The sequence below is a fragment of the Dysidea avara genome, chromosome 13 (assembly GCF_963678975.1).
Source record: "Dysidea avara chromosome 13, odDysAvar1.4, whole genome shotgun sequence".
In the NCBI taxonomy this organism is placed as follows: domain Eukaryota; kingdom Metazoa; phylum Porifera; class Demospongiae; order Dictyoceratida; family Dysideidae; genus Dysidea; species Dysidea avara.
Window position 1 is genome coordinate 4,760,677 of NC_089284.1, and position 27,985 is coordinate 4,788,661.

A 27,985-nucleotide genomic window follows, 5' to 3' on the forward strand; every position below is an offset into this window, starting at 1 on the left:
TTCGTAATTTTTTTGTTCAAATGTTTGACATAATATTTGTGGCCAATCAAAATTGTCACAATACATTTCCTATGGGGAAGCCATATAAATACAGTGTCCATTACAGCTCTTTCCCGAACTTGTAATAAAGCCAAACTGTATGTGTCTGTTGTTGACACCTTTGCTGTTACCAATAATTGTCTGGTTGGCTGAAATGTTAATTCTGTTGAGAAAAAAAAAAATTACTTTTAATTTTTAGCTGTTTTTCAGGTTTCAGCTCAACGTGAACATACTATAGTCAGGCTAGGCTGTACTTGAAAAAACTTGTTCCAAGACTGAGTAAATATGGAGATAGTATCAGTACAGAGTTTTGTTGTGATGGTTGTTCTAGTTAGTACACCATTGTGTCATCTCATGTATAAGCTCTGCCAAGTATCTACCGTCATACTCAGGATTTGCCAATAAAAAATCAACACTCATGAAACAGTCTTGCCCAGTCAACTATTTTCAACTATTTGTTGCAAGGCTAGCTAGTAGCTATCGTATAGACTTTCCCCCTCCCCCAGCTGCAGCCTAGAATAAATGCTTCAGTCAACATAGGAATCTTGAACAAGAAAACTTATAAGTGTTTTTTTTTGACAGAATACCCTGAAGATTACGTAATAACCCATAATATAGGTATTAATGGGTGTCAATGTAGAGTAATTTCCTTGTAATTAACATTTCCTCCTTTTGGTGTAAAAATTTCGTTCGGAATGTAGCTCAGTTGGGATATCACTGAACAGGGTGTTGGCACCGGATTGCGATGGAACGAACAGAAGCAAAGCCAGCTTATGTAGAACTAGATAGTCAAAGTGATGGACTTAAGAAGAAGGTGTACGTGACATTAGTTTCGGGGAAAAAGAGTTTAGATCTTTACTCAGGCTGGGATCCTCAAAATGGTTGTCACAAGAATCCATTAAGCGTGCTACCCAAGGAGGTTTGCGAGTTCTCGTTCTTACAGCGTCTCTGGGCTAGCCACAACTGTTTCACTTCGCTGCCTCCTGAGATAGAACAACTGACGAACCTGACCGAACTATTTCTACATCACAATCAATTGGATTCGATACCTACCCGCCTTTGTAAGCTGAGTAACCTGCGACTGCTCTGGTTGAACAACAATCGTATCAGTAGTATTCCCTATGAAATAGTACAACTGAAGTCACTGAAGAGGCTTCACCTGGACAATAACCTTATAACCGAGTTCCCAGACTACCTGTGTCAACTAACCGAGCTGGAGATATTGTACTTAAACAATAACAAGATTTCTATGATCAGTACCAGCATTTGTAACATGGTGGAATTGACAAGGCTCTACATGCATCAAAATCAAATTGTTGAGATTCCCAATGAGTTGTGTTTATTGCTTGAAAAGAAGCTACGACTTCTTCGCCTTGACCACAACCGAATCAGTAAGATCCCTGATGATTTTCATCACGAGCGAAAGAAAGCTGAGAGTCGCAAGATTTCCATGAAATTTGAAGGCAACCCATTTGAGATACGACGGGTCAGTCCTGGCCCTATAATGCTTGCATCAAAAGATCAAGTGGGACGACGTCATTCTTACGCTGGAAAAGATCCCAAGGAGACCCAAAAGATTCACCGTCCTTCAGTTCCAACTAAGTTCGATACAAAATTCCCTTTAACTGAAAGCAACAAACCCAGTAGCAGATAATACACTTGATCAAAAATAATTTACATATACATAATTATTAATCTGCATGTCAAAAATGTATAATATAGAATAATTATTGTTGTTTTTGTTGGAATTCGATGAGGTCACCCGATTCAAATGAGTGTGGTAGAAGGTCACGCACAAGATGTCGCTGATAACTACCATCACCTTTAGTTAAGAACACTTCATAGTCCCCTCCAAACTACAGAAAAACTGGTAAGGCAGGTTAAACTCGAAATAAATTACTAACCTCTATCATGAACTGCCGACAGTTCCCACAAGGAGAAATGAACTTCTCTGTCATGTCACTACATGGGAGTTACTCAACAGTTTTGTCAATGATGTGATGTTACTTACGATGAAACTGCAATGGCCTTAAAGGAACGATAGCCCTCACTAACTGCTTTACAAATGGCAGTTCTTTCAGCACATATACAAAGACCATAGCTAGCATTCTCCACATTACAACCTACACAACAAGATAAAAATAACACACTATGAATACTCTTGTGGTTGGATTGGTGTTAGCACACAGACGTGTCAATTTCATCATGTGAAAAGGGAGTTTTTAAATGATATTTTTTTTAAATGAAAACCCATTGCACTGTAATGACGTTGGGCCAGTAGCTCTAGAGCTGTGAATGGCGAACTGACCAGCTACATTATGATAATTACAATCTTGGGTACATTAGAAAAAAAACAATGGAGGATGCACCAATTAAGGAATATCAAACTTTAAATAGTCAACAAAATCCCTATTTTCAAAACTTTCATAAATTTGTGGCATGAGTGGAGGAGCATTGCTATAAATTTTAGCCCAATATTCCAATAACTGATATAACAATTATAACTGATAAATAACTGATACAGCATAGACTTCCCAGTTTACCTCTAAATTCAGTTATACGACAGTGTGAGACTTCAATTTGACATTACAATTGTGTACATCATTACTAGAGCACAGGTGCCCATGCTGTAACTATACATGTTACTTATCTGATACTGAACTGCAAACCAATATAGCTGATAACCGATCCGATAATAGCTCTACATGTGCTTTTAGATTATCTGATTTCTGCACCTTTTCTAATTCTTGTTAGGAAAACACGTAAATTATTGTCTTTCATCACTTTTTATGCAAGGAAACCATATCAAGGTATTAAAATTTTCATATCAACAACTTACAAAACAGGCACTGAGGCAAAAACCACAAAAGTGCCGTTGTTACTAAGATAGGTTTTTGGCACAGACACAGAGAACATACCATTAATGATCCGTACCTCTACCAGAGGATTACTCAAGATCAGCAGTGAGATCAAGATTCTCTAATAAAACAGTCATCCTAATACCAAAAGTTCATACTATTTGTATGGGGCCCACCTACAAATATTATGAATTCTTGCCAATACAACATTGTCATAAGGCTGGTTTCCATATAGCCGCAAACCGCCTGCACATTGCCTGTAATTATTATAGACGGGGGGCACTTTAAACAACAATATGGAAACATACCTCACCGGTATCGCAACAACTGTGCCTCACCCACCGTAAAAATTGGGAGAGGTTCAACCTTCTCGGCTCTTCTGGCATCGCAGGCAGGACGATTTGTTAATGGAAACAAACACCGCAGACAAGTTCAACATGAAGAAGCCAAGCATGATGTATACAAGTATACCACGCTTTGTAGAGTGTCACTAAAACACCTGTAACGTGCCATGTTGTAACAAATTAAGGAGTACCTTTTCCAGTGGTGTAACTAGAACCAGACTGACACCAGGGCCTAGTGCAATCAGTGGCGTAGCTAACTAGAAGGTGATGGGGTGACACCCCCTCCCCCACAGAACACTCAATGTCATGATTGTACAAAAAGGCTAATGACCCAATGATGGGCTAGCCAACATACGGTGTAGTATTAGATATCCAAGTAGCTGCTTTATTACAAATTATTGTACAAATGTAACCCCGCAGATCAAGCCTCATCTCATTCTCACGTGTCTCAACTGTACTCCAACATATTCGTCCATGATCAAGTAGAGCTATACATCACTGACAGTATAGAATCACTTATTATAATGCGCTTTAGCTATTGACGTTAGACACTTCTGGTCACACTGATTTCGTCCACTGAATTTAGTGAATTACCACTCCAGATTCCAGTTTGACTCCTTATCTCTATTTCCAAGTAATCCCCTCTACTTTAATATATAGCAGACCAACTCTATCAACAATTCATCGTCTCATAGTGCAGTTTATCAGTGTTATCTCAAGCCTCAATTGCAGAAGGTCAACCGCCTTTGTTTAAATGCACTATCACGTGAGTAAGCTAGTCTAAATAATTAGTGTGAGTAACTAATATTTTCATTACTTGTTATCTCAAACATGGACGATCCTTTTGTTAACTGTTGCATCACACGTTCGCTAAATGGAGTGAGAAGTGTTGAAGAGAATAGCACTGAAGAAGCTGGCCATTTAGCACGACTGTTACCATGTGCTAGGACACGTGTTCAACATTGTTTACATGGTATAAACGCCACAGCCTAATTTATGCATGTGAAATTTAATTAAACTTAAGGGGCGTGGTAGTTTGTGCCTTGATCAAATCGACCTAAAACCAGTAAGTCTTCTTCGCTGTTTTGTTCAAATTTTTGGTACATCGCCCACGGTCCATGACGGTTGGCCAAGCCTATCTTGACATCGTGGTATACACAATGTCTGTTTTCAATCTAATAATTTGCTGACACCCCCCGGGTAGGCCTGGGTTTAGTTACGCCACTGACCTTTCTGCCAGGATCGTTTCCAAGGTTCGCTAAACTAATAAAATACGGAAAAATACAGACATGTAGCAAACTTTTAATCCATTTCAGTTATGGTCACAGGCCCAAGCAAACCAACCGCAGCAAGTCGCAGGCTACCGTAGACATTCTGACTCAGCCAATAACACAGGCAGTTTGCGGCTATATGGAAACCAGCCTATAATAGAACAGCTATGCTATGACAAAAAGTAGTACTTTGCATTAAACAAATTGTGATAACATGCCAGTGTAGGGATTTTCCCACATAGCTATGATACCATCACGTCAGGGGGAGTTGGACAAGCCTAAGCAAACTGGTAATAACAGTCTTAACACTACTCTAAAGAAGCACATTCCTCTTTGGATATATTCAAAACGGATGATTGCAGTTGTTTGATAAATATGGAGATTCTTAGAGGCGAATTGGTGACCGCCACATGCTGCCATTTCTGAAGTCTGATCTCTTCATAAAGACTTCATGCTTTTCTTTACAAAGTTCTCACCATTGTAACAATAGAACTCAATATCTATCGAACCTCTCCATCAATCCTTTGCACAGTAACCTTTGGCTCAAGTGAAATATTTTTAAATTATGCACTGTGTAATTATATCAGTTCATGTGGGCTTGTCCTACCCCCTCCCCCCTCTGCCATCACATGTCTTGTTTGTCACATCAATCCTACTTCACTGTTAAATTAATAATAACATTTCAAAATACTCAAACAACTTAGTGACACAGTGGATAACTTATTCTCCAGAATCAGAGAGCTAGTGTGCTGCCTGTTTTCTTCTGATGTTTTTTCTTAAGTATGGTAATACCTCATAGTAGTGGTCCCATCCCCATAGAAGCTGTCAGAAAACTTAAAACGAAAAATAGCTTTTTAAGGACAGTACAGGTGTATATTTGATGCCAAGTCTAGTGATACAACAGAAGCACAATAATTGATTTTTGGTCTGTCTGTCTGCAAGTCAGTGCACAGCCGTCACAATAAAAACTCACTTGTGGTATGTGCCTTTTTGGATTCTGACAAACATCCACTTAATGCACCTTTAATGTCCTTGCTATGCAAGGAAACCATATATAACATTAATTTTTACTGATATACTTTAATAAAGCAGTCACCCTAATACAACAAACCAGGTAATTTGTAGCATTTGCATACATCATTGTTTTATTTTACACAAAGAGTAAAACAGTTGAAGTAGAGATCCAGCAGTGAAACAATATAGTTATGTGGGAAAATGGCTTGAGGTTATATGCCAATGCAGCACATAGCATGCTATACCATGATGGTGGTGCTATCCCAATAGGGACCTGTGAGAAAGCTAAATCCTGTAAGTGTAGGGAGTGTTGGGAGTCAGAAATTAAGTGATTCAGAACCATGGCACTAAGTTATTGTCTAGGCACATGCCAAAGTCCCGGAACATTTTTTGAACTCCCTTGCTTCACGTTCAAGCACACTTGAACACATTGTACAGTCACTAATCCACTGCAATGTATCAGATTACAACAGACATCAGAATTTCCATATTTAAGATCACATGATCAGCTACATGTTTCAATACCTGAAAAACATTGTGGACTACCTCACTCAATTGTATATAAGCAAACTAGAGTTGTAACCCATAAAAAAATACTGGAAAATGGATTTCAGTATTCCAAACTAGAACTTACAATTTATGAGAAAATATCACAAAAAACACATGATCAGCATTTCCCTCTCCCCGTTCTTCGTAACAAGCTACATAGCCAAGAGCTCTATTTTAAACACCCTTTAGTGGACTCCAATTAGCAAGCAGTTGCTCATCCTACACGTACCACATCGAAGCCATTTTTACAATCGATGTATAACAGTTAGCTATGCATTTCCTAAGGTATCACAGATACAGTATCTAAGATATTGTAGAATTCCATTATACCAAGTCAGTAACTGAGAGGGTATAACAGTTCTCAGGAAGCCATTGTGACAAAATGAAGAACAAAGAAAACCACGTTAAAGTCCTAAATAGGAGTATCTACCGAATGTCATCGCAACGTTATTGCTGTCTTCACACACGTAATACCATTTCACAACAGACCTCACAACCTCGCTCACAACAGATACACAGCAACACTATACCTGTGAAAATCTGTCCTCCTTCAGTAAGCAGAGCAGCGCCAACTCGGAATTTACTATACGGGTTGTACGCCTTCTCTTTAGCCTTGAAACATTTCTGGATCAACTCGTCTAGTAACTGGGGCGTATCCTCAAGACCTCCAGGTGCAGACATTTCTCGGTGTGCGTTAATTGGGATATTAAAGGATGGTCGTATGTTGACGGTAAGGTCATAGGTGGAAGCTTTAACAAATCATTTGTATACACGCTGTCATATTGATAGTGGAAATGTTGCTGGAGCAAGCGTAATCGAGTGTCACCGGAGCTGGTAGAAGACGGGAACTCGACCGAGCACGTAAGGGCGGGTACTTAACGACGGAAATCATTTGTACATATCGGTACCGTTAGTTGATAATGGCCCAGCCAGAACAGCCATGCCCCTTAGAGGTGTCTAGCAATGCAGCAGATTACGAATTCTACCAGACAATTGGTCAGTGTATGCTGCTATACGAGGTTGATGTGTCACTTGTGTGTTCACAGGTCAAGGATGGTTTGGTAGTCTTGATATCAAGCTAAGTAGAGTAAATAATATGACTGTAGTTGTACGACAATTCAACTTGGAAGTTCTCCAGCTGGACCAACTGATAGAGCTACAAGTATGATAGTGTTACAACATGTTAATATGACATGTTAACAAGTTATATCGTCCAGCATGAAATGTGTATATCTCAGCTGGTAAATCACCCACATGTGATCAAATGTTTTACAAGTTTTGTACATGGACACCACCTCTGGGCCATTCAGGAGTTAATGCATTATGGTGAGCAACACTGTAGTGAATAAGATTACAACTTCTTTGTATAGGCTCCTGTGCTGATGTAATGCATTCAGCTAAGCCATTTCAACATGGTTTTATTGAGCCAGTAATAGGACTGGTGTTACGAGATGTATTAAGAGCACTACACTATCTACACACGTTAGGTTATATTCATAGGTAAGTGTCAGTTTTGGGATGAGCATTGTGTAGTTGACATGGCAACAGAAGTGTGAGAGCCAAACATTTCCTAATTTCATGTGACGGCACAGTCAAATTATCAGGTCTCAGGACGACAATTAGTACAATACAAGAAGGAACCCGTCATCTTGCTATTCATGACCACTCTCATTCAACGGTCAATAATATTTGCTGGCTAGCCCCAGAGGTGTTAGCACAGGTACAAACTGAATACTGTTGACTACACAGTACTTCTCTTCTAACAGGACATTACTGGATACACAAAATCATCAGATATTTATAGTGTGGGTATTGCTGCATTAGAACTGGCAACAGGGGAGGCCCCTTATGCCGGCCTACCAGTTACTCAGGTAAGTGCAGTGACTATCTCATGAGTACCATAACTGTAGCAATGGTCTACACAGATTATGATGCTGAAGCTGCAGGGTCATCCTCCAATGTTAATGAGGAGGAATGGAAAAGAAGTAAAACTATCCTCACGACTGGCGTCGATAGTTGATCGCTGTGTTGATCCCAATCCCAGTAACAGGTCATCAGCACACCGCCTGCTATCTCAAACTTTCTTTAAGGTAATGTGTGACTGAATTTGCATAAGGGTTCTCCCACACACACAACCATTTTGTAAACTTTGATGATTTGTCATGCACTTATTTTGCATTACATTGAATTGTCTCAGTTGGTTGTTAGACCAGTTAAGATCTTTAATGAAAGCTTTTTTTGTCTTGTGTATCTGAAGTACTGAAACTTACGTTTAGTTATTTTGAATGCCTATACATGTTATTTTGGTGTTAAAATGGCATTGTATCTTTAACCAGCCTCACAAGAAAAGTAACTATGTTCCTCTAACTGAGCTGTTACGACCTGTGATGCCCTTGGACACAAGGAAGTTATCATCCGGTTGGCTAGGTGGGTGTATATATACTACACAACAGTGGGAAAGTTTGGTGGAAGAAAAGTTTATTTTGATAGATAAAATTTTTGCTCCCTGCAAAAAAAAAAAAAATTGCCAAATGTTACATAAGTGGCTAACTCCTGTCTTGTAAGGACTATTACCAGGCTTGCAATTTAGTTCCTATGCTACTGTTGTAAATGCAGGTACAGTATTCCCTAACTTTCCCACCCCATATGACAACATGTTGAGTGTCACAATTACTCAGTGTGTGTTCTAATAGATAATGCAAAGAATGAAGAACAAGCAACACCAGTTAACAGTGCATCCAATAATGATGATTTATGGACATTTTCATAACATGTACATAATCAAACTGTTTGATATTGCACAGCTTCGGGGCTGATCACTGGCATTAATCTTCCAGGACGGTAGATTAGGTCAACCACAAATGTTTCACTTTGACCGTCACTTGCTACAATAATAGTGTTCCACACTCGTCCATACTGGCTACGCTGCAGGGAACATGTCAAGCCAATACTGTCACACAGCACCTTGTATAAGAGTGCTCGGTGTCGGAACAGTCCCTTATTAACAGCACCCAATGGTATGAGGTTACTGCCTTCCTTGTACTGTGCCTGTCCATTAACTAACTCATATTGGAATGTAGTTGGTTCACTGATAGCTCCACCCATGGCATCACTTACATAACTGGAAACAGTATCTGATTAACTGTCATGGGTATGCAGTGTGTTGGTACCTGGCTAAGCTGATGGCTTGATCCTTAGTGGATGGAAGGGTTTGGATGTGCAGCTTGACTTGATTGATGTGTGCTAATAGTGTTGGGTCTGCAGGCAGTGTGAGCGTGTCAGATTCACTGTTATCCTCTTTATTTTCCTTGTCACTGGCTTGCTGTTGCTGCTGTCTTCCTTTCTTCCTACAGGAAGCAACAAAGGAAACTAAACTTCTGTGGTGCATCAGTGATTCTTACCCTTTGACTTCTTTGCTCCCACGAGACCTGCTTCTGGTCTCTTTACTACTGACTGACGTTGCTGATGCTTCAGATGGCATATCTTCTGATGCAGTGTCAGCTTTGCTATATCACAATATAATCACCAGCCATATTGGGGGTTAGCAGAACTGACCATGGCTGTAGGCTGATGTATAGTACTGGACGATTGAGCAGTAATGGTTTTTGTATCAATTGTTTTAGAGTGGGGTGCTTCTCTCCAGGACGAGCCTGCAGTTTTACAATCATTTCAATGCTTTAATTTCACTGCTGTTCACCTGGCCACCATCAAAGAACCCATCCTTTATGATGTCACCATGTTTCAGCTGGCCACACTGCCAATACTTGGCTGACAAGTTTGAGTCCAGCACATGGTTGATGGCTTGTTGGGCCAGTAGAGTCATGCCAGGATGTTTTGTGAGATCATCCAGCAGGTTCATGGCACTATAGTATGTGCAAATTCTTACACGTGCCACAACATCCCATCTCACTTGTGTTCTATTGCAGCCTCTGCCACACTTGGATTAGTGGCCAGACCAGCTAACAGTCGACATGCTACAACTCTCATCTCTTCACGAGATGACTGCAGGTGGTTGACCACAGCTGTGATACCTCCAGCATCATTGAACTATTACAAACATGATATCATCAATATCACCAGCACAGTGTACACACACCACACACCTGTTGTCTGGCCTCATGGTCAGTTGATAAAATAGCTAGTGCCTCCATACAAGCTAGCTGTACTCGAGGTTCACTATACAATGTACCCACAGGTAGTGGACACTACAAGTATGGGAGGTGCTCACCTGAAAGTCAGCGATGAACACAGCTTTTCCACAACACCAGTAGCTCCACAGCCAATCAGTTGGACACGCAAGAATTCTACAACAAAACCATGCACATCATCCTAGCATGTTCATTACATACCATGAGTGCCCATCTCAGTGATACACTGTGCTGCATACAGTCGACACTCCGAATGACTGTCCTCAAGCAATGCCACTAATGGCTCAACTCCTTCATGATCAGCTAGGATTCTATTACACCAAAATGGTCACATAATTCACCCAGTCACACCCACTTGCAGTTGGATGGCATGTTAGACAGTACAGCAGCTAATGCCTGCACTGCATGACTACGACACTGCACGTCTTCATTGCTCAGTAGTTTAACAAGACTGCCAATACCACCTTAACACACACACACATCACTCACTGCTCTCATACAATAGACAGGTCACCTTCTTTGCCTATCAACTGTTTAGAAGTAGCTAACTGGCTACCCATGGTAGTAATAGCTAAACAACTAGCACAACACAATGGCGGCTTATCAGCAGCCGATTCTAGCAACCCTAGCACTACTTTTTCCACATCTTGCTCATGAAGAATATTGCAGTTAGTTCCTACAAACATTGGATGACAAACAAAGTCACTCAGTTAAAATGAATACAAGTTCTTACTGTCCTCAGCTGCATGAGCAATAGCCAGTACCTACAGCAACCAGTCTCACACTACATATCAACAATGACATCACACACTAACTGCATTGCTTTTTAGCTCTTCTTGGACACCCGCAACTGCTACTATGGACAACAGCTTCTCCAGACAGCCTGAGCTCTGTAGGGCCTAAAATGTCCAAATATAGTAGTGAACTTGTATAATTGGTGATCACTGACCATCATATTGTCGTTGTCCCTGAGGCAATGTGCCAACACAGCCAGAGCCTCAACATGGAGGTCTTTATAATCCTAACCAGAGCAAACACTTAACTATTATAGTATACAAGAAGTTGTTTACTTTGTTTGCAATAAACTCAGTGACTTTGGTAAGGCCATCTGCTTCCTGTAAAGAGCTCCGGCACTCTTTATTCTTCATCAAACACTCCAGTGTTTCTAGAGTTAGTTTTTGTATCACTGCATACTCAGAGCCCAGTAATGAGAGTACCACGTTAACGCCTTCCAGTTCACACAGTTGGGACTGGCATTCGTAATGTTGCACAAGTAAGCTGATTGCTTTTAAAGTGTTTGATTGCACATCAACATCTTCCACAGTGCCTAACAATTTCAGCAATGGTTCCAGTACTGATCCTTCATATAAGTGCACTTTCCCACTGTATTCCTCTGGAATACCATTTAGTGTTATAGTATCCAGAGGGTATACTGAGTCACTTACCTGCCATGTGAGCTAAAACTGCAGTAGCTTTCTCGTGGCATAGCGGAGTCTGGTCTGGTTCTAGGAGAGGTAACAGCGAGGACAAGTAATCACTTTTTCTCAGGTTCATTCTGATTGCAGCATGGCAGCTCAACTTATCAACACACATCACAGCAAATGATCTTATCGCAGCCTCCTCAGAACGAAGCAAATGCGACACTTTCGCGATAACCCCCAGCTCTTCCAATTCAACACAGTTCTGCTCAGATAATTGCATGTATTTGTGTAGCGCTTCGGCCGCTTTAGCTTGTATAGGGGCCTCATTGGAATCCAACAATATCAGAAGGGTTCGCGGATCCTTCGTGTTCACGGATATCGCTTGTAGCTGCAAGAACACCCATCAGTACTGCTGTAAGAACAACCGCATTACCTCTTCTTGCGCTGGCTCCGCTTCTTTAACCACTTTCTTCGGCATTGTTAGTAGTGTTGCTAAGTGACCGTTACTTAAACCCACAATCGATTATAATACACGTATTATTACTCCAGCTACATAATAGCTGTCCAGGTTGTAACTAAACGTTATGCCGTTCAAGGTGGGTAGAACATCATCAATTGGATAATTGTCATTGACCACTGCTAATGGCATGTCAAATGGGTCCTTCCTTTCATCCACTATAATCCCATTGTTACTCAAGCACTCTCTAACATCGTTTACCCAGGTCTTGAGGAACTCTTTTGACTGCTCTACCTGTTGGCTTGAAGTAACACCACTGTATCACATCTTGAAAACACCATACCAGCTCCACTGCTATAGTGATCCCATCATTGTCTGTTTCCATACATGTTGCACCACTGTATTCCAGTGTTGTTGGTGTAAAACTTGGGCATTGTAACAGCGTGTCAACAATCGTCTTCCTATCCTATTGAGGTGAGTAAACACAATATAAATGTAACTATAAGTACTAACTAACCTCACTCGCGCGACAACAGAAGTGCAGTAAGCTAGTGGTCAGGGTGTATTGCGACACGAGTGATAATACATCACCAGAATGCTGCTCCATTATAACATCCTGGGCTCTCACTGTTTCGCTACGTGCAGGAACATTGGCAGAAAGCCTGAAGGGCGGCGGTTATGCTTGCGACGGTCGGCAGTACCAACTTACATAATCTTGGAGGAGAAGCTCTCATGTCCCTCTTGACAAGCAGGACACATGTCCTGTTGTTTGAAACACGTGTCTTCATCTGAAAGACAAAACTTGTTGATAGTTGACAAGCACACTACACTGTAAAGAAGAAACAGAGCCCGTACTCCATGTAACGACCACATGACGGGACTACGTGGGCGAGCAGACGCCTGCGCATTATTTTATTTACATAGCTGTTTAGCTAGCTAACATGTGTGATGGCTAAAACCAGTGAACTGGCTAAAAGAGTCTTTGTGTTGAGTTTATTATAAAGCATGAAATAATATACAGCTACTGGTAGTGCACAGCTATTATGTCCGTATCAATAATGAGCAGGCCACCAGGCTTCCCTGCAGCAGCACCAGCTGTGAACAGAGATGGAGCGAGCGGACGACGATACCTCTATTCTGATGATCAGCCTTCACCGGAGAAATCTTCGTTGTTTGCCAGCCTTGCTGTGAGCGAGGAAGACCAGAATGAAAACGCTAAACCACCCTACTCGTATGTTGCACTGATCGCAATGGCTATAGCTCAGTCCCCAGGCAAGAAACTCACTTTAAGTGGAATCTACCAGTTTATAATGGACAAGTTTCCTTACTATGCTAAGAACAAGAAGGGCTGGCAGAATTCTATAAGACATAACTTATCCCTCAATGAATGTTTCCAGAAAGTCCCGCGGGATAGCGGGGATAGGAAGGGTAACTATTGGATGTTGGATGAAAGTTGTGAAGAAATGTTTGAGAATGGAAACTTTAAGAGAAGAAAGAGAATGAAGCGTCCTTCCAAGCCCTACCAAGAGCCGAAGAGAAACATGCACTTTTCAGCAGGCACAACAGCCACCACTTGTAACCCAGCAGCAGTATACGAGTCTGCACACAGCATCACAGGTACAAATCCATATTGTCAACCACCACTGCAGTACCCATGCAGCAGTAGCAGTTTCTATGACACCAACAACATGATCCCCTCATACATCAATTCATCTTACAATGGAGGCGGCTATCATTTCCCCAAGTCAGAGACTATCCCTATCACTATGACAACACCTAGTTTAAGTGACCAGCAGCATCAAATGCTACAGCATGCAGCATTGGCCTCACCAATGATGTAACATGATGTAATGGAACTGTTAGCACATGCACAAATAATGACTGACTGTATGAGTGTACTGTACAATGCACACTTAACAGCATAAGTGATGGCATAACAGAGCCCCACCAAGACATGTGTTGCACTCCATAGTTGAGTAAACCAGCCAGACTGGCTATGTCCGCTCTAGTATATTATTCATAGGGAGAGCAGTGATTAAATTATGCTCCACCTAACAATGCCACTTAGAGTGCAATTAATAACCAGCCCTGCCCTGTAACCACGCATTGCAGGTGTACTGGGATGAAAGTTGTGTGGTTGTGTCAACTAACACAACAAAAATTACACCATCACTGATTTGCGACCATGGTTATATGGTTCTCATGCAGCTTGTCACTGATATGGTAGAAAACTCAATAAAAGAATTGCTTGCATCAGTCAACATTCAATTTAATAAGTGGTGATAAGAAAACCTTTAAACGACTACAGGTCCCATTGTTTGTCACCCTGCGGGATCACAAAGCAGGGACAGTTTGGTATAACAAAGTGTCAATGTTGACTGTTGCAACATAAACAAAACACGCAGATGTTATGAATTCTTTTGTTTTGTGTGTGCACCTGCTATGGCTATAGTTCTGCTACTAAGTGTCTGGTACTCCTGATCATTGCCTTCACCTCTCGGTCAGTTGGTACCGCATGAGCCCTCCATCTTACACGGCCTCGGGCATCAACGAGAAAAGCATGTCCGACCAATTGATTGTGCAACTACTAATAAAATTAGTTATGTCAGACTAAACTAATATAAGGTCACCTTTAATACTCTCTGTTGCTCACTGAATGATCCAAAATAACAAATGAAGTTATCCTGTCAGGACAACACATAACAATTTAAACTAATTGCAGTAATTAATTACATGATCTTTTTTATCAATCTTGCGGTGGAGGTTTCTTTTAATCCACCCAGGTATTATCCTCAACAATATATAACTATATACTGAAACATCATATATTTTGACATTTGCATGTCCAGAGTATTCCTGTGCAAATGGTTCACGGTAGTGGTTGTTCATTTTCTAAAATGAGACAAGTTCTCTCAAAACACATCACCCACACCAATTTAATGCTATATAATATACTCACCCAGCCTAGCTGGCGGAATGACAACAAAACAAGCGACACAAAGCCATATAATTCATCCGGTAAGGTGATGTCTTTGTTGCTGAGGGACACGCCCTTGACTGATGGCATCAATGCTGCGCTCTGAAAGATGTGAACATACACTCACATGGCTTCAGTGTACCTTTGCAGAACATGGGAAATCTGAAGCTTCAGATAACTTGCCTTTGTTGGCCCTCAGTTCTTGCAAGCAATAGTATCACAAGTCTATATCAGTTACAACAATATTTGATATAGCCTCACCATGCAAGTCGCTGATAAAACCACCAGCCCTACAGGGACAAGAGTTATGTAATACTGCCTGACTTGGTTATGGGATATGATAAAAATGTTATTCTTATACAAACTGTAACATCTGAAATCTCAAGAGAGCATCTCAATTATATTACCAACTCAATAATCCTATATAACTCAATATGAGTATAGTTATGGTGACTGCCAGACATGTGGTGGAACCACATCAAAATAAACCCTGAAACATGATAATCTGAGAGAACTGTCCATACTCAGTGTTTTCTACAAGTCCCATTTATATAATAAATCTAATGCAACAGAATCACTTAAAATGTCTGGAATAAATGGTTCCACTGTATACTTAGTGCAGCGTGAGTGTCAGTGTGAATGCATCCGCACCTATAGTCATATATAGTATGTCTACAGACACCATGTCCAAAGGTGTTTAGTTTAGTTTTAGCAAGAATATGCATATTTCACTGCATGAATACAGTTATGCATAGTAATTTCAGAAGGAGCTCTTGGTGGTCAGGCATCCTACAAGGAACCACCCTGGACAGCCTTAGGTGATAATTTGTGCTGTATGTTCAACTAGTTAATTGCTCTACTAATACTCACCATCCCTTGAATAATTGTTGTTGACATAGTTACACCACATTGCTACATCCTAATAGTAGTCACTCTGTCTACTACACAGGATAGGAGTAACCAGGCCACAGTAGACAAGTACAAATTTTGTGGAGAACTAAAAATTGGCTACTGAGGAAATCAGACACGCGTCATCAAATATCTCATGACTTCAAAGAAAATATTCACACCAACACCGTCATATGCTTATGTACGAATCGTTGATCCACACCATAATGCCCATACGGCCCCTGCACAACAGCCTTCAATCACTCACCCCAATATAATATACGACATTCCCAGACAGGAGGCATACCCCCCCACATATCTGCAAAAACAAATAAACACTGAGTACCATATTTGGTCATGTAATTATTACACATTCCAGATCACAGGATACCAGAAAACTTTAATTGAATCTTTAAGGATCTTGCTGAGAAAAAGCCACACAAGATACTCATGAGCTAACTAGGGTAGGGTACCAAATAATTGAATGACAATTTCTACTTGGTTAGTTTGTACTTAAATGATTTCTCCTGTGTTACCAAATATGTATGAAAGACACAATTTTTGACAAATTTATTGTCCACAAAAAATATATATACGTTAATCGAATGGCTGCGGGTTCGAAGCTGCCAAGGTCCAGTCATGGATTTTTTCTCCTTTCTCCACTTTTTCAAACACACTTTATGTAACAACTTTAAACAGGCTGTAGGACCAGGTGTCCTACAGACCTTCAGCACTTTTAATGTAAAGTCTTAATAAAAAAAAAATTATATATATATATATATAAATCAGTGTTAGATCTGCAAATTTTAAATACTGTTTCATGTATGGGACACATGAAAATATTTGCACAGTTTGCAAAAAAAAAACATCCTCACTGTTGTTTGCAAAGGTCACACCATGGTTAGAATTTGGTTAGAATTGGCGTTACTAATTTGGTAAACTGAAGTAGATTGTTGTCCACTCCAAACTTTCATTGTTAGGATAAATTAGCACGATGAGGTTTCATAACAATCAATAACAACTGATATGCAACACTAGTTAATTGTAGTGGGAATAAGTACAGCTCATCAAGGATGTGATATTAAGTGGACGTATAAATTAGGAATAAAACAAACACCGCAAATACTTGGAGGATTTTGGCATTCAGATAGCAAATCGGTACTTAAAGATCAGTGACATTATTTATCAGCCAACATGATGCATTTTCATCATGACACCTTGAAGGCTGCGGGAGTTTGAAACTTTGCTTAGCAACATTTACATCCACACTTAAATATTGTGTGTATGTGTGTGGGTGTGTGCGTGCGTGCATGTAACATTGCTATTACTTGGAAAAGTTGCAATTTTATGTTTTGGACTAGTACTTGATTTGTTCACACTAAAGAGTACAAAAATACACAATCATTTCATATGGCCCTCGCTAGTATAATACCCAATCATATACTTCTTTGTATGTGGGTGGGAGAACAACTACATCAAAATTTCATGCACCTTTGTATCACTAAGTTTAGCTGCTACATCATGTATATTTTCTGTCAGTTACAAGCATTAATTGCTCAGATGATGCCAGGGAATAAGTTTTTTTTTTTTTTTTTTTTTTTTTGTAAAGGCAAACTATGCAAGGACATAGATGAGAATGGAAAAATCAGTTATTGGCAAGGATTGCATTGAGTGCCAATGGACAGAAAGACTCGGCAGTTTTTAGTATGGCAAACACTTCCAATCACCAAACCGTCCTTCCACCAACATACTATACAGTTTCTATGGGTAATTATTGTGTATCTGGCTAGAAATCTGTTGTGCTTGGGGCATTATCAAGTACTAGGTGCTTAGTGGGCACACTAAGTTTTAGAGGGTTTAGGTATGAAAACTTATGTACTATGAAAGGGTCATTACACAAGTTTCCTAGACAGTAACGTGCAAAAAAATTTTAAAGGAACAGATTAAGTAACAACAGTTAAAGGATAATAAGTAAGGATTATTCCAGTGGTGCTAGCTATGAGCTTAGCAATGATAGGGAAAATTTACATGTGCCTAATGAAAGCTGGAATAATTATTGCATACATTTGAAAAGGGATAGCTACCACATGTGCACCTGTGATAGCTAACTCAGAACCCTAGTAGCCCCACTGGATCTGATCAATGTCATCTGATACCTACTTGCTACCCCAGCAAGCCTGCTGCCCAAGCTGGCAATATGCAGCTCCTCATGGCTGGATATCTGAAGTGCAATAGAATTAATTGTCCAGTGAATTGCTATTTCTAGCTACGAATGAACAGGGGAAAATATCGTTGTTTTGTATTTGTCAATGCTGCCACCAACAATTTTTTTTACGACAACTTTTATCTGATATCAGGTAAGAGGTATAACAAAAAAAAACATTTTACATTACATTTGAGTAGGGATCATAGCAATAAAAAGCAATGATACCTACATGTACCTATTTTAGACAGAGTAAAGTCATGACAGAAGTAGAGATTAAATGTTTACTAGCATACTTGCAGTTGTAGATGTTTCAGTGCCTTCTATTTCATAAAGTAGTGATGGGCGATATTGATATTTTGTCATGCGATTATTGTCATGAACAAATATCACGATTATTGTCCACTCAATTCTTGTAATAATAAATTCTAAACACATAATGAATTGTTAATAAAATGGTAAAAATCAATAAATATTTCTCTATCACGATTATTGCCAATTACGATTATCACTAGTCAATGAAAAGTACACGATGCCGATTATTGCCAATAAAATATCACGATTATCACGATAACTGAATAATTGCCAATCCCTAGTAAAAAGTTCATAATTTTTTTGCTACACCAGTTTCAGTTAACTTTACTTCCTTTGTAACAGCAAAATTCATTACTGGACTGGTGAACCAGCGCATACTGCAACAAAAGAAATAATGCATATGGTGCCTGAAATTCAATCACACGTACAACTGAATGTGCCACTCCAACTATCAATTACTGAAAAACAACATGACTTTCTGCTTCATTTTCAGCTATGTTCAGCCTGTTGTACAGCATTACAAATGAAGAACAGTATGAGAAATGCCTCTGCAATCAATCCAGTCACTACAGAAATCAGACAATTCTTGTGATATTTAGAAGCCACGAATCAACACTAAGAAAGAAACAGGACATAAAAGAGGTCAAAGGTAAGTCTATGATCCATCCATTGTAGAAGCTGCAGTTGACGAAAATGGGTACCTGAATGTAGCTATTAATCAACTTTTCAAATTAGCTCATACAGTAATAAACTCCAAATCTGGTGCAGGTGTGTATGGTCAACATTCACTTACCGCTTATCACTAAAAAATCGCTTTATTGATACAACGGAGGTAGTCCATTCCCTGAAATATCTCCCTGTGTGTTTCAGCATATCACACCGTTACTATTCTAATTAATCATCCCCATTCTAAGTAAAGCGCATGGCGGCACGTGGCAAGCGAAAGTAAGTCAATAGTGTGATATCAGGTTTCTTATATTGACGTCAGTATAAACAGACTACAATGGCATAATGTGTTGGCACTGCAGTACGCTGCACTGATTAATTCTGAGGATGCCCATGCAGTAATGGCTTCTGTGTGAAGTGATATTCAGAGGCTGACAACTGCATAATTAGGCCAGGCAAACTTGATTACTTGTTTCTCATCCACAAAAATTTGGAATTCCATGTAGTTGGGAGGTCATTTTTCATTATTCATTATTAAAGAAAGCACTCCAAATCAAGCTGTATGTTACTTTAACAACTAGTATTTATTATTTTACCACCGTTTCTGAGGTGCAAGTGATATTTTGCTGTGCTGTAAAGTGATAGCCAGCCTTCTTAGCATCAAAATACGCCTGTGCATATGATTGATAACAGTAATAGTGGGATGTAGGCGGATGAGAAACAATTAATCAAATTTGCCTGACCTTATTACTATTATTATTGCATGTGATATTTAAGTACAGGTTGAATGCAGAGGAAATCCTGGATCCCAGATTGTGTGGCTCCTCAAGTACTTGCTTAGACTGCAAGCTGTCTGGATCAAGTCACCATCTGGTCTGGATTTTTTTCTGCATTCAGCAGTAACCAGCAGTAAACACGTTTCTGACTCCCTGCTATACAGGCTTCCAGTGGCCTTCTTTTCAGGTCCCTAGTGGACTCTTAGAGCAATTATAACATAAGAATATTGTCAGGTCTCCAGCATAGGGTTGAAAGCTGTCAGTTGTCGGTGATATTTATTGGTGTATTATTTTGTTTACAGAAGGAGGAGGTTGACTGTAGATGAGTTGTTAGCTAGTGACCTCACTCAGTCAGATGATGATGATGATGTCATCACTGGAGATGTCACTACTGAAGATGTTCCTCATGTGAAGAAGAGAAAACAGTTTAGTGTTTGGAGAATGTAATGGCTGCTACTTATGCTTGGCTATGTCTTTCATACAGTGACAATAGTCCATCTACAGCAGCTACGCACAAATCTGATCTTGCCAACTTGGCCCAGTCAGATCCAGAGTTCTACCAGTTCTTGTTATCTGAGGATCGGGAATTGTTGGAGTTCAATGAGGATGATGTGTCAGATGATTTGAACCAGTCAGATGAGGCAGAGGATTTAAACCAATCAGACGATGAAGCCACCACACTGGTAACGTTAATAAAGATTTGTCATCTACTGACTGCAGCTGGTGTTGTCTAGGTAACAAAAAAGGGCATAGTCACTCAACAGATGGTTAAAAAATGGGAAAAGTCTATCACTAAGGTACAGAGTTAACTATTTTGTGATTTGTAGTGCACATGTGATCTAGGATGGTGTGTCATCACATCACATCAGTGATATCATTGAGGCATTACACAGTGGGGTATGTCACTATTTGTCATCAGCACATGATCCTGACGAAACCAACGCTTTGAGCTACACTCTAAATGATGGACAAGGTTTGTATGGTAGATATTTAACAGTATATTAACACCTCTCTAATGGTCGATGAAGACTGTCCGGGAAAATAACAGGATTCAGCTTTAATGAGTTATAGGAGTGTTCCTATTGGTGATGTGTGAACACACTGTGGTAGATTTTTAATTAAACAGTATTTTCCATTTGCGAACCCACAGATTTATACTTAAGAATTCTTGATAACTACAGGCGCATTTGCAAATCTTATTAGCGCACTTATTAAATATATTAATGTTGTGCTGCCACATGTCAAGTTTGTTGTTTGCTGGTCAATTAAATTATTCATTATGCTATTTAATTTAGTGCCGTAATTATTTTAATGAATTGGTTACCATGGAGTTTAATTAGCTCACAATAAACATTGGAGAAGTGCCTACTCAACAGATTTTTTGCTTTGAACTAATTCTTTATCCAGTGCTCCTGACTGCACTTCAGTTTGAAAGATGTTACGTAACTTCCATGCCAACCATTCCATTGTTGATGTTGAGTTATGGTTCTAGTGGTGAAAATATTGCCATTTTGAGAGGCACTAGTGGCATTTTTAGAGTGTTTCACTACTCTAATAGAACATACATACACTATCACACTTAATCCATGCCAACAGAAGTTGAATTGTTTCTCTAGACACTCTCCTGCATTGTTTCCTTACTAGCAACTATGAATGCTCTATTAGAATATTATGACCAACCATAATTGATGACTATTTTATTAGAGTATTTTGTAGATCAAACTTTTGAACTTAGTTAGAGAAGTAATGGCCCGTTGGAAACTACATCTACTGGTTCTGTGTGTAGAACAGAACCAGTAGATGTAGTGACGCTTGTGATTGCTCCTTCATCTGAATACTTGAACCAGTAGATGTAGTGACGCTTGTGATTACTAGTGACGCTTGTGATTGCTCCTTCATCTGAATACTTCATACAAGAGTTCGTAATATTTATAAATAGAACAGTTGCATTGCAAACAAATCTTGTCATGAATTTGCCATGAGCATAACTATGAATGGGTTTATGATTTTATTACATGACAACTTGAATGTTACTTGAAAGCAATGTTTAGCTACAAAGTTCTTAATTGGACCTTATCTGTAGTGTTCAACTCTCTGTTATCCACGTCACTACGGTTACTACCATCACACCTGCCAACAAGCCACACCTCCCATAGGTCAGCCATTTTGGTTGTCATGGTGATTGTATTAATTGTTTACCAGGAACAAAGCATGGAAGAAACTAAAACCCACCATTAAAATATTCATCACAGATTTGCTGAAGGTTTGTATGAGTCAATTTTTTAGTGATTATGAGAATTAGAAGTTTTAAGTTGGCTGGCTTATGCCATTGTCTTATTTGAACAGGCTATTGTATTGAGATTGTGTTTCTGTACCAGTTACTAGAGCAACTAACTGATGCTAGCTTGTTATGTGCCGTGTTACGAGCTGTCAGGAGTTTGGTAGCATGTTATGTTGCCATGGGTAAGTTGTTGAAGCAGCTCATTAAGGTATTTATTTACTAGGATACCATACAATCGTCATGGTGACTACTACACAGGTACTAGTCAAGTTATGGACTGGTGACGATGATCTTGTGAGGATTGGAGCATTTCTTTGTCTTCGTCAAGTGATCCAACACAGTCCGCAGTCCTTAGAACCAGTTGTGAAGGTAAAGTTTACATCTTTAAAATAGTTTAAAGTGTTTCCCTATACATAGCAACTATATCTCAGTTTGGTATCTAGTGCACGATTTTCTGGTCCGGAGAAGATGAAATTACTACAAACAAGTTTAGTAGAATTGATAAGAATGGACGTTTCAACTGGTTACCAGATGGGATTTGTGTACATTAGACAGTTGGCAATATCACTGCGTAATGCTCACACGTCGGGGCAGAGCAAAGCCTGGCAGCCAGTGCTGAGTTGGCAGTTCCTGAGGTGTCTACAGCTCTGGGCACAATTAGTTTCAGAAGAACAATCCCTCGAACCTCTTGTCTACCCACTGGTGCAAATATGTCTCAGTTGTGTAATGTGAGTTCAATATACAATGTGGAACCTCCTGTAAAAAAACTCTTGTTTTTGCAATGGATAGAGTCCAGTCTCTAGCTGTTGATCTTCTCTCTTATTTAGCATATTAAAACATCTAAATATGGCATGAAATATTTGAGTCCAGTGTTTGTTATAAACATTATCCACATGACTGACTTCCTCAACAGGTTACAGACAAAAGCTAATTATTTTCCTTTACGTCTTCACATCATAAGACTCCTGCTACCCCTTGCCAAATCACATGACTACTATGTTCCCTTGGCAACCTTGCTGTTAGAGGTAAGTCCCCTACCTCATTCATCACTTTATTCCTTATTAGGTAATGGAATATAAATATCCAACTAAATCACTAACTACAGGCAAGCCGGTTGCCATGGAGACTACAATCAGGTTATCCAAACAGTTACTACATAATCGTGCTGTACAGGTTAGTGAGAAGATCATGTGATCCAGTGTATACCTCACGTCACAGTCAAGACTACTGGACACTTCATATGAACTACTATTGGAGTACCTGTGTGATCTGTCTCATACTATAGCCTTCCCTGAACTGGTGGTTCCCATTGTGTTAAGGGTTAGTATGGTGTTGATGTAGAGGTGGTGTTAGCTGTGTCACTGGTGTTAGTAATGCATGTACAGTGAGACTTGATCATGTTTATTATTTGTCACGTAGTATACATCAAGTGATGTAGTACATAAACAGATTTTAGGCCATACCAAATAACGTTCACCCTCTAATAGTGATCTGGCAGGTTAAATAATGATTCAGCTGTACCTGACTTTTTTATTAGAGTAAAGGTGACTGTTCTATTAGAGATCTTTATAAATGAAGTGAATGCCCTATATACTACAGTGGAACCTCAGTTATCTGGACCGGTTAACTGAACTATGGAAATGATTGCTCTATTAGAGTAGTGACTGTTCTATTAGGGTAGTTGATAATATTGATATTTTTGAAAATGCTATTTTAAAGGTTTTTAATACAGTTTAAGAGATATGAATTTTTCAGACTTATGGACCATCCCTGGTCCCAAGGGGTTCAGATAACTGAGGTTTCACTGTACTGAACTATGACTACTTGCACATCTATGCTGCAGTAGTCATATTAGCACTCTTTTTTACAAAAAAAAAAAGATGGTGATTTTTATTTTTGAGTTTGCCAAAACACTGATTTTATTTTTACCTCACAGCTCAACAAGGTTGCCAAGACAACTAAAGTGTCATGGCTGAATAGACAACTCAAGCAACTGGTTACAAAGGTAATGCGACCATCCAGTAATATGTGCACTGGTTACCAATAGCAACAGCTTGACAACACATCAGATCAACTGGTACAGGATAGGAGCAAGTTATCTTTTGGACCTGGTGATCTCAAACAAGTGGTACTGTGCTGTGATTGGTTAAACAGTTTACATTATTAATTACCATAGCAACAGTGGGAGAGTGGACGCAAGAAAAAGGACAACCCCCTTAAACAGTTCCTGTTGTCATGGAGACAAATGAAAGAATTAGAGAAGTCAGATTCCAAGGTACAGTATTCCTTGAAAATAGCAACATAGCTATCTTTTTACACATACAACATAGGCTTAATATCCCCAGTGCTTTATTAAGGAGGTTTTTCTAACAAGTTTTAGTCAGGAGATTTTTTTTATGAGAGGTCCCAGTTGTACCACTTATCTGTATATTATTTCCTCCACAGGAAGAGATATCAGAAGGTGACAGTGACACCTGACAATTATAGATATTATTACAATATTTGTAACACACTACACAATAATTCAGTTCCACCGGTCCAACAGGTTTGCCAGTAGAGCATCATGTGATCTGTATTGTGGGTGTGTTACAGTTATGACGGTGGCTTAGAGAAGCCATTTATCTGTGTGAGGGAATGGTATTAATTACAACAAATATGATTATATTATACAACACAAAGTTACAAAGTATGCTTTATGGTAAATAGCAAAGAAATGACTGTTTTATTAGAGTATTTTATGTCTATTTCTACAACATCCATGACTTCAGCAACCTGAACATAAAACATTTTTTCACAATTGAAAACTTTGCATTGTTGTGAATAGTACCCAACTACAATTTCATTTCTTCCCCCGAGTAGAAAAAATGTATAGCAAATGCACCTGACTAGTACACCATAGATGGCATACCCTCTAGATGGGGGTATTATGCTATCTATGATCTTGATTCTTGACAGATACCACCATATATTCTCACCTTCCTCATCCACCCCCACCCATAGGAGGAGGAGACGGTCCCCCACCATGGCGGACTCTGCCCATTCGTCGTGGTCCTCCTGGCCCTGGCCTGTTGGTACATAACGTATTAGTGTGTACATCAGTGGGGTGTGGTGACACTTACCCATTACCACGTCCCCATCCTGATGAGCTGGTTGTTGAGGAATCTCCTTTACCAGGACTGACCAGTGTCTTGAAGCTAGTGATGTGATAATATATTGAACACTAATAATGTTGTATACTCTAATGACCAGTTCACTTGGTGATCAATTTGTATAGTGTTGTTAAACACATTGGGTTACTACAGAATGTATATCATATGGAGCCAATGTTTCTGCATCCACAGTGGCAGCTTGACACATCTCTAAAAAACAAGTCTGCTTCTATACTTTATGCAGGAAACTATTTGATGGAATAAATAAGTAGCAATGATCACTCTTTAGAGTAGGTTGATTTTCATCATTATGATCTTTGAAGATGGTTGTGAAATCTTAAAATCTGTTTAAAAGGCTATGAAAGTCTGAACACCAGCAACACAATAATTATTTGAGGCACTTAGTATGTACAAAAGTGCTGGGTAACAGTTTGACAGCTGTTTTGCTTTCAAGTGAGTTTGCAATAAATGGTACTAATATGCAGTTTTCATGAGTTATATAAATTGATTCTGGTCTGACATTCAAGGTCTATAGTATTTCTATCAAAATAAATAGCTATGGCACAGAGTGAGGGGGGATTTGCCTTATTCTGTATCTGCCACTGAAATATTCCTACTTTCATCTAACAAGCTTGCCACAATATATTGAAGGCTGATGCAAAATACATGCAGTGATTCAACCAGTTACAGTATATAAGTGTGCTGGCTAATACCTGCAGAGGACAAGCTGGCAACGAAATAATTTTGTTAACAGACCCTTTTCTTTGTAAGCAGGTACGACCTCAATACTATAATGTCTTTGACAACCCATCGTATAACCAAAACCCACAAGCAAAAGTTTTCTAGTAAAATATTAAACCGTATGCTCTATATCTGAGTGGATAGAAGACTACTTTAATACAGGCAACAAACTGTGTCCCTTCAACAACAAAACACATTTCGGTTTACACTCACAAGAGAAATATCACGTTCAAGACGGACCAAAATGTATCGCCCAAGAACGAGGGCCAATACCATCCACTCTGACCACTACTACTTAGGCGACCTCCTGGTAGTAAATAAACTATACACATGTTACTATAGTAGCTGTCTAGCTCACCTCCCGAAACGTACTTCCTATCCATTTCTGTGTTATGTTTTGTTTTGTGCTGAGTTACATTACGTAATAATGGGTGATTCACGTGCAGGAAGAAGAGTGACAATAGCGGCCTCACCAGAACGCAGTAATGATTACGATGATTATACTGACATTGAAGACCAGGCGAGGCTGTTCCAGAGACAAAACAGTGGTCGCCGGTTTTCAGCCTGGGTAAGTTACTTGTGGTTTGTTTACCTCGGCATTTGACCTTTTCTTTTACTGTAGTTGTATCAAAAGCTAGATGTTGCAGAAGGCGGTAGTAGCGAGCTGCTGACTTCAATAGGCGAATCAGATGTAATAAGCCAGAATAGCGAGCTGGAGTTATGGCAGCCATCATGTAAGGACTGGTTAAAGCTCTTGATTCTACCAGTAGTTTACATGGTGTTCATTGGAGCTGCTGTGGTATATGCATTCTACACAATCACTGGATTAATACATTCTTATCAGTACCCAGTACAATCTACTAGTTATCGTACAGCATTAAGCTATCCTGCCATTGGTATAGCCATCATCCCAGACTTCTCTCAGTTTGTCGGTTGTGAGTATCGTTACTATGATGACTATTCTCCTGACCCAATTGTCCCCACTGAAGAATGTAAATATTTCAACATATCATTCACTTCTAAATTGTCAAACAACACAAGAAAGTCGATGGTGTTTATGGGACCAACTGACATAATGAGGAGACAAAGTCTGGGAGTACACTACACTATCAACACTACACAGAGGGAGTACAATGCTATTGAGTATTTTGCATTTTACCAGTGGAGTAATGTTATTAATAAAAGTTTAGACGACCAGAGATTGATATTAGCTGGCTTTGAGGACAAAAGTACTTTGTTCACATTTCCTGCTGGATTCAAGACCTGGGTCAAGATGAGTTATATAGAAACAGAACAACACGATAGCAAAAACAAATTGATTGAATTTGATATGGACATTAGCTTAGCTAAATATCGAAGTTTCATGTATAATAATTCAACAGATTTGGATACTTGTACGGTGTATTTTGAGTGGGCTTCACCACGATATGTGTATATCAAAGAAATTCTGTCCACAAACTTTTGGAATTCATTTGGGGCAATGTGTGGAGTGTTTATTACATTACTGAAGGCAGGAGAGTACTTCAAGGCTTGGATTACTTGGGTACGTCATGAACGGAGAAAAAGAAGAATGACCCGTTTGGAGTATGAGAAATTTAATGAAACTAAATACCTACTGAACTGACACTTTGGGTCCAGTCTATGTAAAGCTGCATGGTACAAATTTTGCAGTGCAGTTATTTTTAATGTACTGTAATGATTGTAATTAATTTACCAGTTGTAATAGTACTTCACACATAGGGCATGTTACCTGTTCTCTTTTTTTCTCCAGAGCCTCACAATGCACACTGACACAATTTGGCTGAATTTGTAGCCAGGGTTAGAAGTATATGGTACATGTCTGTTTTTAAATAAGCACTGTGCAGGAATCATGTATGATTATAAAGCA

General features: G+C 39.4%; 9 protein-coding genes across 11 annotated transcripts; 5 read left to right on the forward strand and 4 right to left on the reverse strand.

Moving 5' to 3' along the window:
* Window positions 1-702: 702 nt before the first annotated feature.
* Window positions 703-1,787, forward strand: LOC136242016 (leucine-rich repeat-containing protein 10-like). Its single transcript, XM_066033331.1, has one exon. It carries the CDS (start codon window positions 785-787, stop codon window positions 1,691-1,693), a length of 909 nt encoding a protein of 302 aa, XP_065889403.1. The 5' UTR covers window positions 703-784; the 3' UTR covers window positions 1,694-1,787.
* Window positions 1,684-6,797, reverse strand: LOC136242018 (cytidine deaminase-like). The gene is made up of 4 exons (XM_066033333.1): window positions 6,606-6,797; window positions 2,051-2,162; window positions 1,944-2,001; window positions 1,684-1,895 (listed from the first exon to the last, which is right to left on the reverse strand). The coding sequence occupies exons 1-4, from the start codon at window positions 6,754-6,756 to the stop codon at window positions 1,767-1,769; spliced, it is 450 nt and encodes a 149-aa protein (XP_065889405.1). The 5' UTR covers window positions 6,757-6,797; the 3' UTR covers window positions 1,684-1,766.
* On the forward strand, window positions 6,587-8,874 carry LOC136242015 (STE20-related kinase adapter protein alpha-like). Its single transcript, XM_066033330.1, has 11 exons — window positions 6,587-6,805; window positions 6,865-6,936; window positions 6,990-7,071; window positions 7,122-7,237; window positions 7,293-7,401; window positions 7,446-7,575; window positions 7,624-7,795; window positions 7,842-7,946; window positions 8,001-8,165; window positions 8,412-8,502; window positions 8,769-8,874. Exons 1-11 carry the CDS (start codon window positions 6,797-6,799, stop codon window positions 8,843-8,845), a joined length of 1,128 nt encoding a protein of 375 aa, XP_065889402.1. The 5' UTR covers window positions 6,587-6,796; the 3' UTR covers window positions 8,846-8,874.
* Window positions 8,813-13,011, reverse strand: LOC136242014 (armadillo repeat-containing protein 3-like). 2 transcript variants are annotated; one of them, XM_066033329.1, is made up of 20 exons: window positions 12,811-13,011; window positions 12,624-12,763; window positions 12,445-12,567; window positions 12,078-12,395; window positions 11,669-12,032; window positions 11,294-11,616; window positions 11,173-11,244; window positions 11,039-11,122; window positions 10,957-10,987; window positions 10,738-10,899; window positions 10,579-10,687; window positions 10,425-10,534; window positions 10,304-10,379; window positions 10,179-10,251; window positions 9,986-10,122; window positions 9,773-9,938; window positions 9,631-9,725; window positions 9,477-9,581; window positions 9,246-9,422; window positions 8,813-9,196 (listed from the first exon to the last, which is right to left on the reverse strand). In XM_066033329.1, the coding sequence occupies exons 4-20, from the start codon at window positions 12,120-12,122 to the stop codon at window positions 8,857-8,859; spliced, it is 2,469 nt and encodes an 822-aa protein (XP_065889401.1). In that variant the 5' UTR covers window positions 12,123-12,395; window positions 12,445-12,567; window positions 12,624-12,763; window positions 12,811-13,011; the 3' UTR covers window positions 8,813-8,856. The 2 variants fall into 2 exon arrangements, with proteins under 2 accessions (XP_065889401.1, XP_065889400.1); XM_066033328.1 differs by having other exon boundaries at window positions 12,619-12,763.
* Window positions 13,009-14,054, forward strand: LOC136242017 (forkhead box protein L2-like). The gene has a single exon (XM_066033332.1). It carries the CDS (start codon window positions 13,145-13,147, stop codon window positions 13,940-13,942), a length of 798 nt encoding a protein of 265 aa, XP_065889404.1. The 5' UTR covers window positions 13,009-13,144; the 3' UTR covers window positions 13,943-14,054.
* A 436-nt stretch (window positions 14,055-14,490) lies between these two features.
* LOC136242318 (uncharacterized) lies at window positions 14,491-19,424 on the reverse strand. 2 transcript variants are annotated; one of them, XM_066033723.1, is made up of 7 exons: window positions 19,278-19,424; window positions 15,340-15,368; window positions 15,221-15,279; window positions 15,061-15,180; window positions 14,835-14,993; window positions 14,732-14,785; window positions 14,491-14,688 (listed from the first exon to the last, which is right to left on the reverse strand). In XM_066033723.1, the coding sequence occupies exons 1-7, from the start codon at window positions 19,355-19,357 to the stop codon at window positions 14,686-14,688; spliced, it is 504 nt and encodes a 167-aa protein (XP_065889795.1). In that variant the 5' UTR covers window positions 19,358-19,424; the 3' UTR covers window positions 14,491-14,685. The 2 variants fall into 2 exon arrangements, with proteins under 2 accessions (XP_065889795.1, XP_065889794.1); XM_066033722.1 differs by having other exon boundaries at window positions 14,491-14,685; window positions 19,278-19,422.
* Window positions 19,348-24,837, forward strand: LOC136242316 (nucleolar complex protein 2 homolog). The gene is made up of 17 exons (XM_066033720.1): window positions 19,348-19,429; window positions 20,229-20,351; window positions 20,411-20,609; window positions 20,661-20,723; window positions 20,770-20,899; window positions 22,010-22,082; window positions 22,129-22,189; window positions 22,305-22,415; window positions 22,466-22,576; window positions 22,625-22,935; window positions 23,121-23,232; window positions 23,273-23,380; window positions 23,426-23,527; window positions 24,144-24,212; window positions 24,261-24,335; window positions 24,384-24,482; window positions 24,653-24,837. The coding sequence occupies exons 1-17, from the start codon at window positions 19,407-19,409 to the stop codon at window positions 24,683-24,685; spliced, it is 1,803 nt and encodes a 600-aa protein (XP_065889792.1). The 5' UTR covers window positions 19,348-19,406; the 3' UTR covers window positions 24,686-24,837.
* Window positions 24,662-26,644, reverse strand: LOC136242319 (selenoprotein K-like). Its single transcript, XM_066033724.1, has 5 exons — window positions 26,456-26,644; window positions 26,311-26,404; window positions 25,327-25,401; window positions 25,183-25,272; window positions 24,662-24,829 (listed from the first exon to the last, which is right to left on the reverse strand). The coding sequence occupies exons 1-4, from the start codon at window positions 26,478-26,480 to the stop codon at window positions 25,188-25,190; spliced, it is 279 nt and encodes a 92-aa protein (XP_065889796.1). The 5' UTR covers window positions 26,481-26,644; the 3' UTR covers window positions 24,662-24,829; window positions 25,183-25,187.
* On the forward strand, window positions 26,499-27,975 carry LOC136242317 (proton-activated chloride channel-like). Its single transcript, XM_066033721.1, has 2 exons — window positions 26,499-26,665; window positions 26,720-27,975. Exons 1-2 carry the CDS (start codon window positions 26,525-26,527, stop codon window positions 27,719-27,721), a joined length of 1,143 nt encoding a protein of 380 aa, XP_065889793.1. The 5' UTR covers window positions 26,499-26,524; the 3' UTR covers window positions 27,722-27,975.
* Window positions 27,976-27,985: the final 10 nt, after the last annotated feature.

Excerpts from the sequence above, each read along its gene's own strand:
- LOC136242319 (XM_066033724.1), bottom strand. The coding sequence starts at position 26,480 with ATGGATAGGAAGTACGTTTCGGGAG. Across the intron at positions 25,402-26,310 it reads TTGAACGTGATATTTCTCTT|CTTCAAGACACTGGTCAGTC; the intron begins GTGAGTGTAAAC and ends TCACATCACTAG. Across the intron at positions 25,273-25,326 it reads GGATGGGGACGTGGTAATGG|GCCAGGGCCAGGAGGACCAC; the intron begins GTAAGTGTCACC and ends ATGTACCAACAG.
- LOC136242015 (XM_066033330.1), top strand. Across the intron at positions 7,947-8,000 it reads CCGGCCTACCAGTTACTCAG|ATTATGATGCTGAAGCTGCA; the intron begins GTAAGTGCAGTG and ends TGGTCTACACAG. Across the intron at positions 8,503-8,768 it reads GTTATCATCCGGTTGGCTAG|ATAATGCAAAGAATGAAGAA; the intron begins GTGGGTGTATAT and ends GTGTTCTAATAG.
- LOC136242016 (XM_066033331.1), top strand. The coding sequence starts at position 785 with ATGGAACGAACAGAAGCAAAGCCAGCTTATGTAGAACTAGATAGTCAA.
- LOC136242014 (XM_066033329.1), bottom strand. The coding sequence starts at position 12,122 with ATGCCGAAGAAAGTGGTTAAAGAAGCGGAGCCAGCGCAAGAAGAG. Across the intron at positions 10,252-10,303 it reads TGTTCATCGCTGACTTTCAG|TGAACCTCGAGTACAGCTAG; the intron begins GTGAGCACCTCC and ends TACATTGTATAG. Across the intron at positions 9,423-9,476 it reads GGGAGCAAAGAAGTCAAAGG|GAAGAAAGGAAGACAGCAGC; the intron begins GTAAGAATCACT and ends TGCTTCCTGTAG.
- LOC136242017 (XM_066033332.1), top strand. The coding sequence starts at position 13,145 with ATGTCCGTATCAATAATGAGCAGGCCACCAGGCTTCCCTGCAGCAGCA.
- LOC136242318 (XM_066033722.1), bottom strand. The coding sequence starts at position 19,357 with ATGCTGAAACACACAGGGAGATATTTCAGGGAATGGACTACCTCCGTT. Across the intron at positions 15,369-19,277 it reads CGATTTTTTAGTGATAAGCG|GGCTGGTGGTTTTATCAGCG; the intron begins GTAAGTGAATGT and ends TTGTCCCTGTAG. Across the intron at positions 15,181-15,220 it reads ATTTCCCATGTTCTGCAAAG|AGCGCAGCATTGATGCCATC; the intron begins GTACACTGAAGC and ends CACATCTTTCAG.
- LOC136242317 (XM_066033721.1), top strand. The coding sequence starts at position 26,525 with ATGGGTGATTCACGTGCAGGAAGAAGAGTGACAATAGCGGCCTCACCA. Across the intron at positions 26,666-26,719 it reads GTCGCCGGTTTTCAGCCTGG|TTGTATCAAAAGCTAGATGT; the intron begins GTAAGTTACTTG and ends CTTTTACTGTAG.
- LOC136242316 (XM_066033720.1), top strand. The coding sequence starts at position 19,407 with ATGGCGGCACGTGGCAAGCGAAA. Across the intron at positions 22,416-22,465 it reads TGTTGAAGCAGCTCATTAAG|GTACTAGTCAAGTTATGGAC; the intron begins GTATTTATTTAC and ends ACTACTACACAG. Across the intron at positions 23,233-23,272 it reads TGGCAACCTTGCTGTTAGAG|GTAATGGAATATAAATATCC; the intron begins GTAAGTCCCCTA and ends ATTCCTTATTAG.
- LOC136242018 (XM_066033333.1), bottom strand. The coding sequence starts at position 6,756 with ATGTCTGCACCTGGAGGTCTTGAGGATACGCCCCAGTTACTAGACGAG. Across the intron at positions 2,002-2,050 it reads AAGGCCATTGCAGTTTCATC|TGACATGACAGAGAAGTTCA; the intron begins GTAAGTAACATC and ends ACTCCCATGTAG. Across the intron at positions 1,896-1,943 it reads GTCGGCAGTTCATGATAGAG|TTTGGAGGGGACTATGAAGT; the intron begins GTTAGTAATTTA and ends GTTTTTCTGTAG.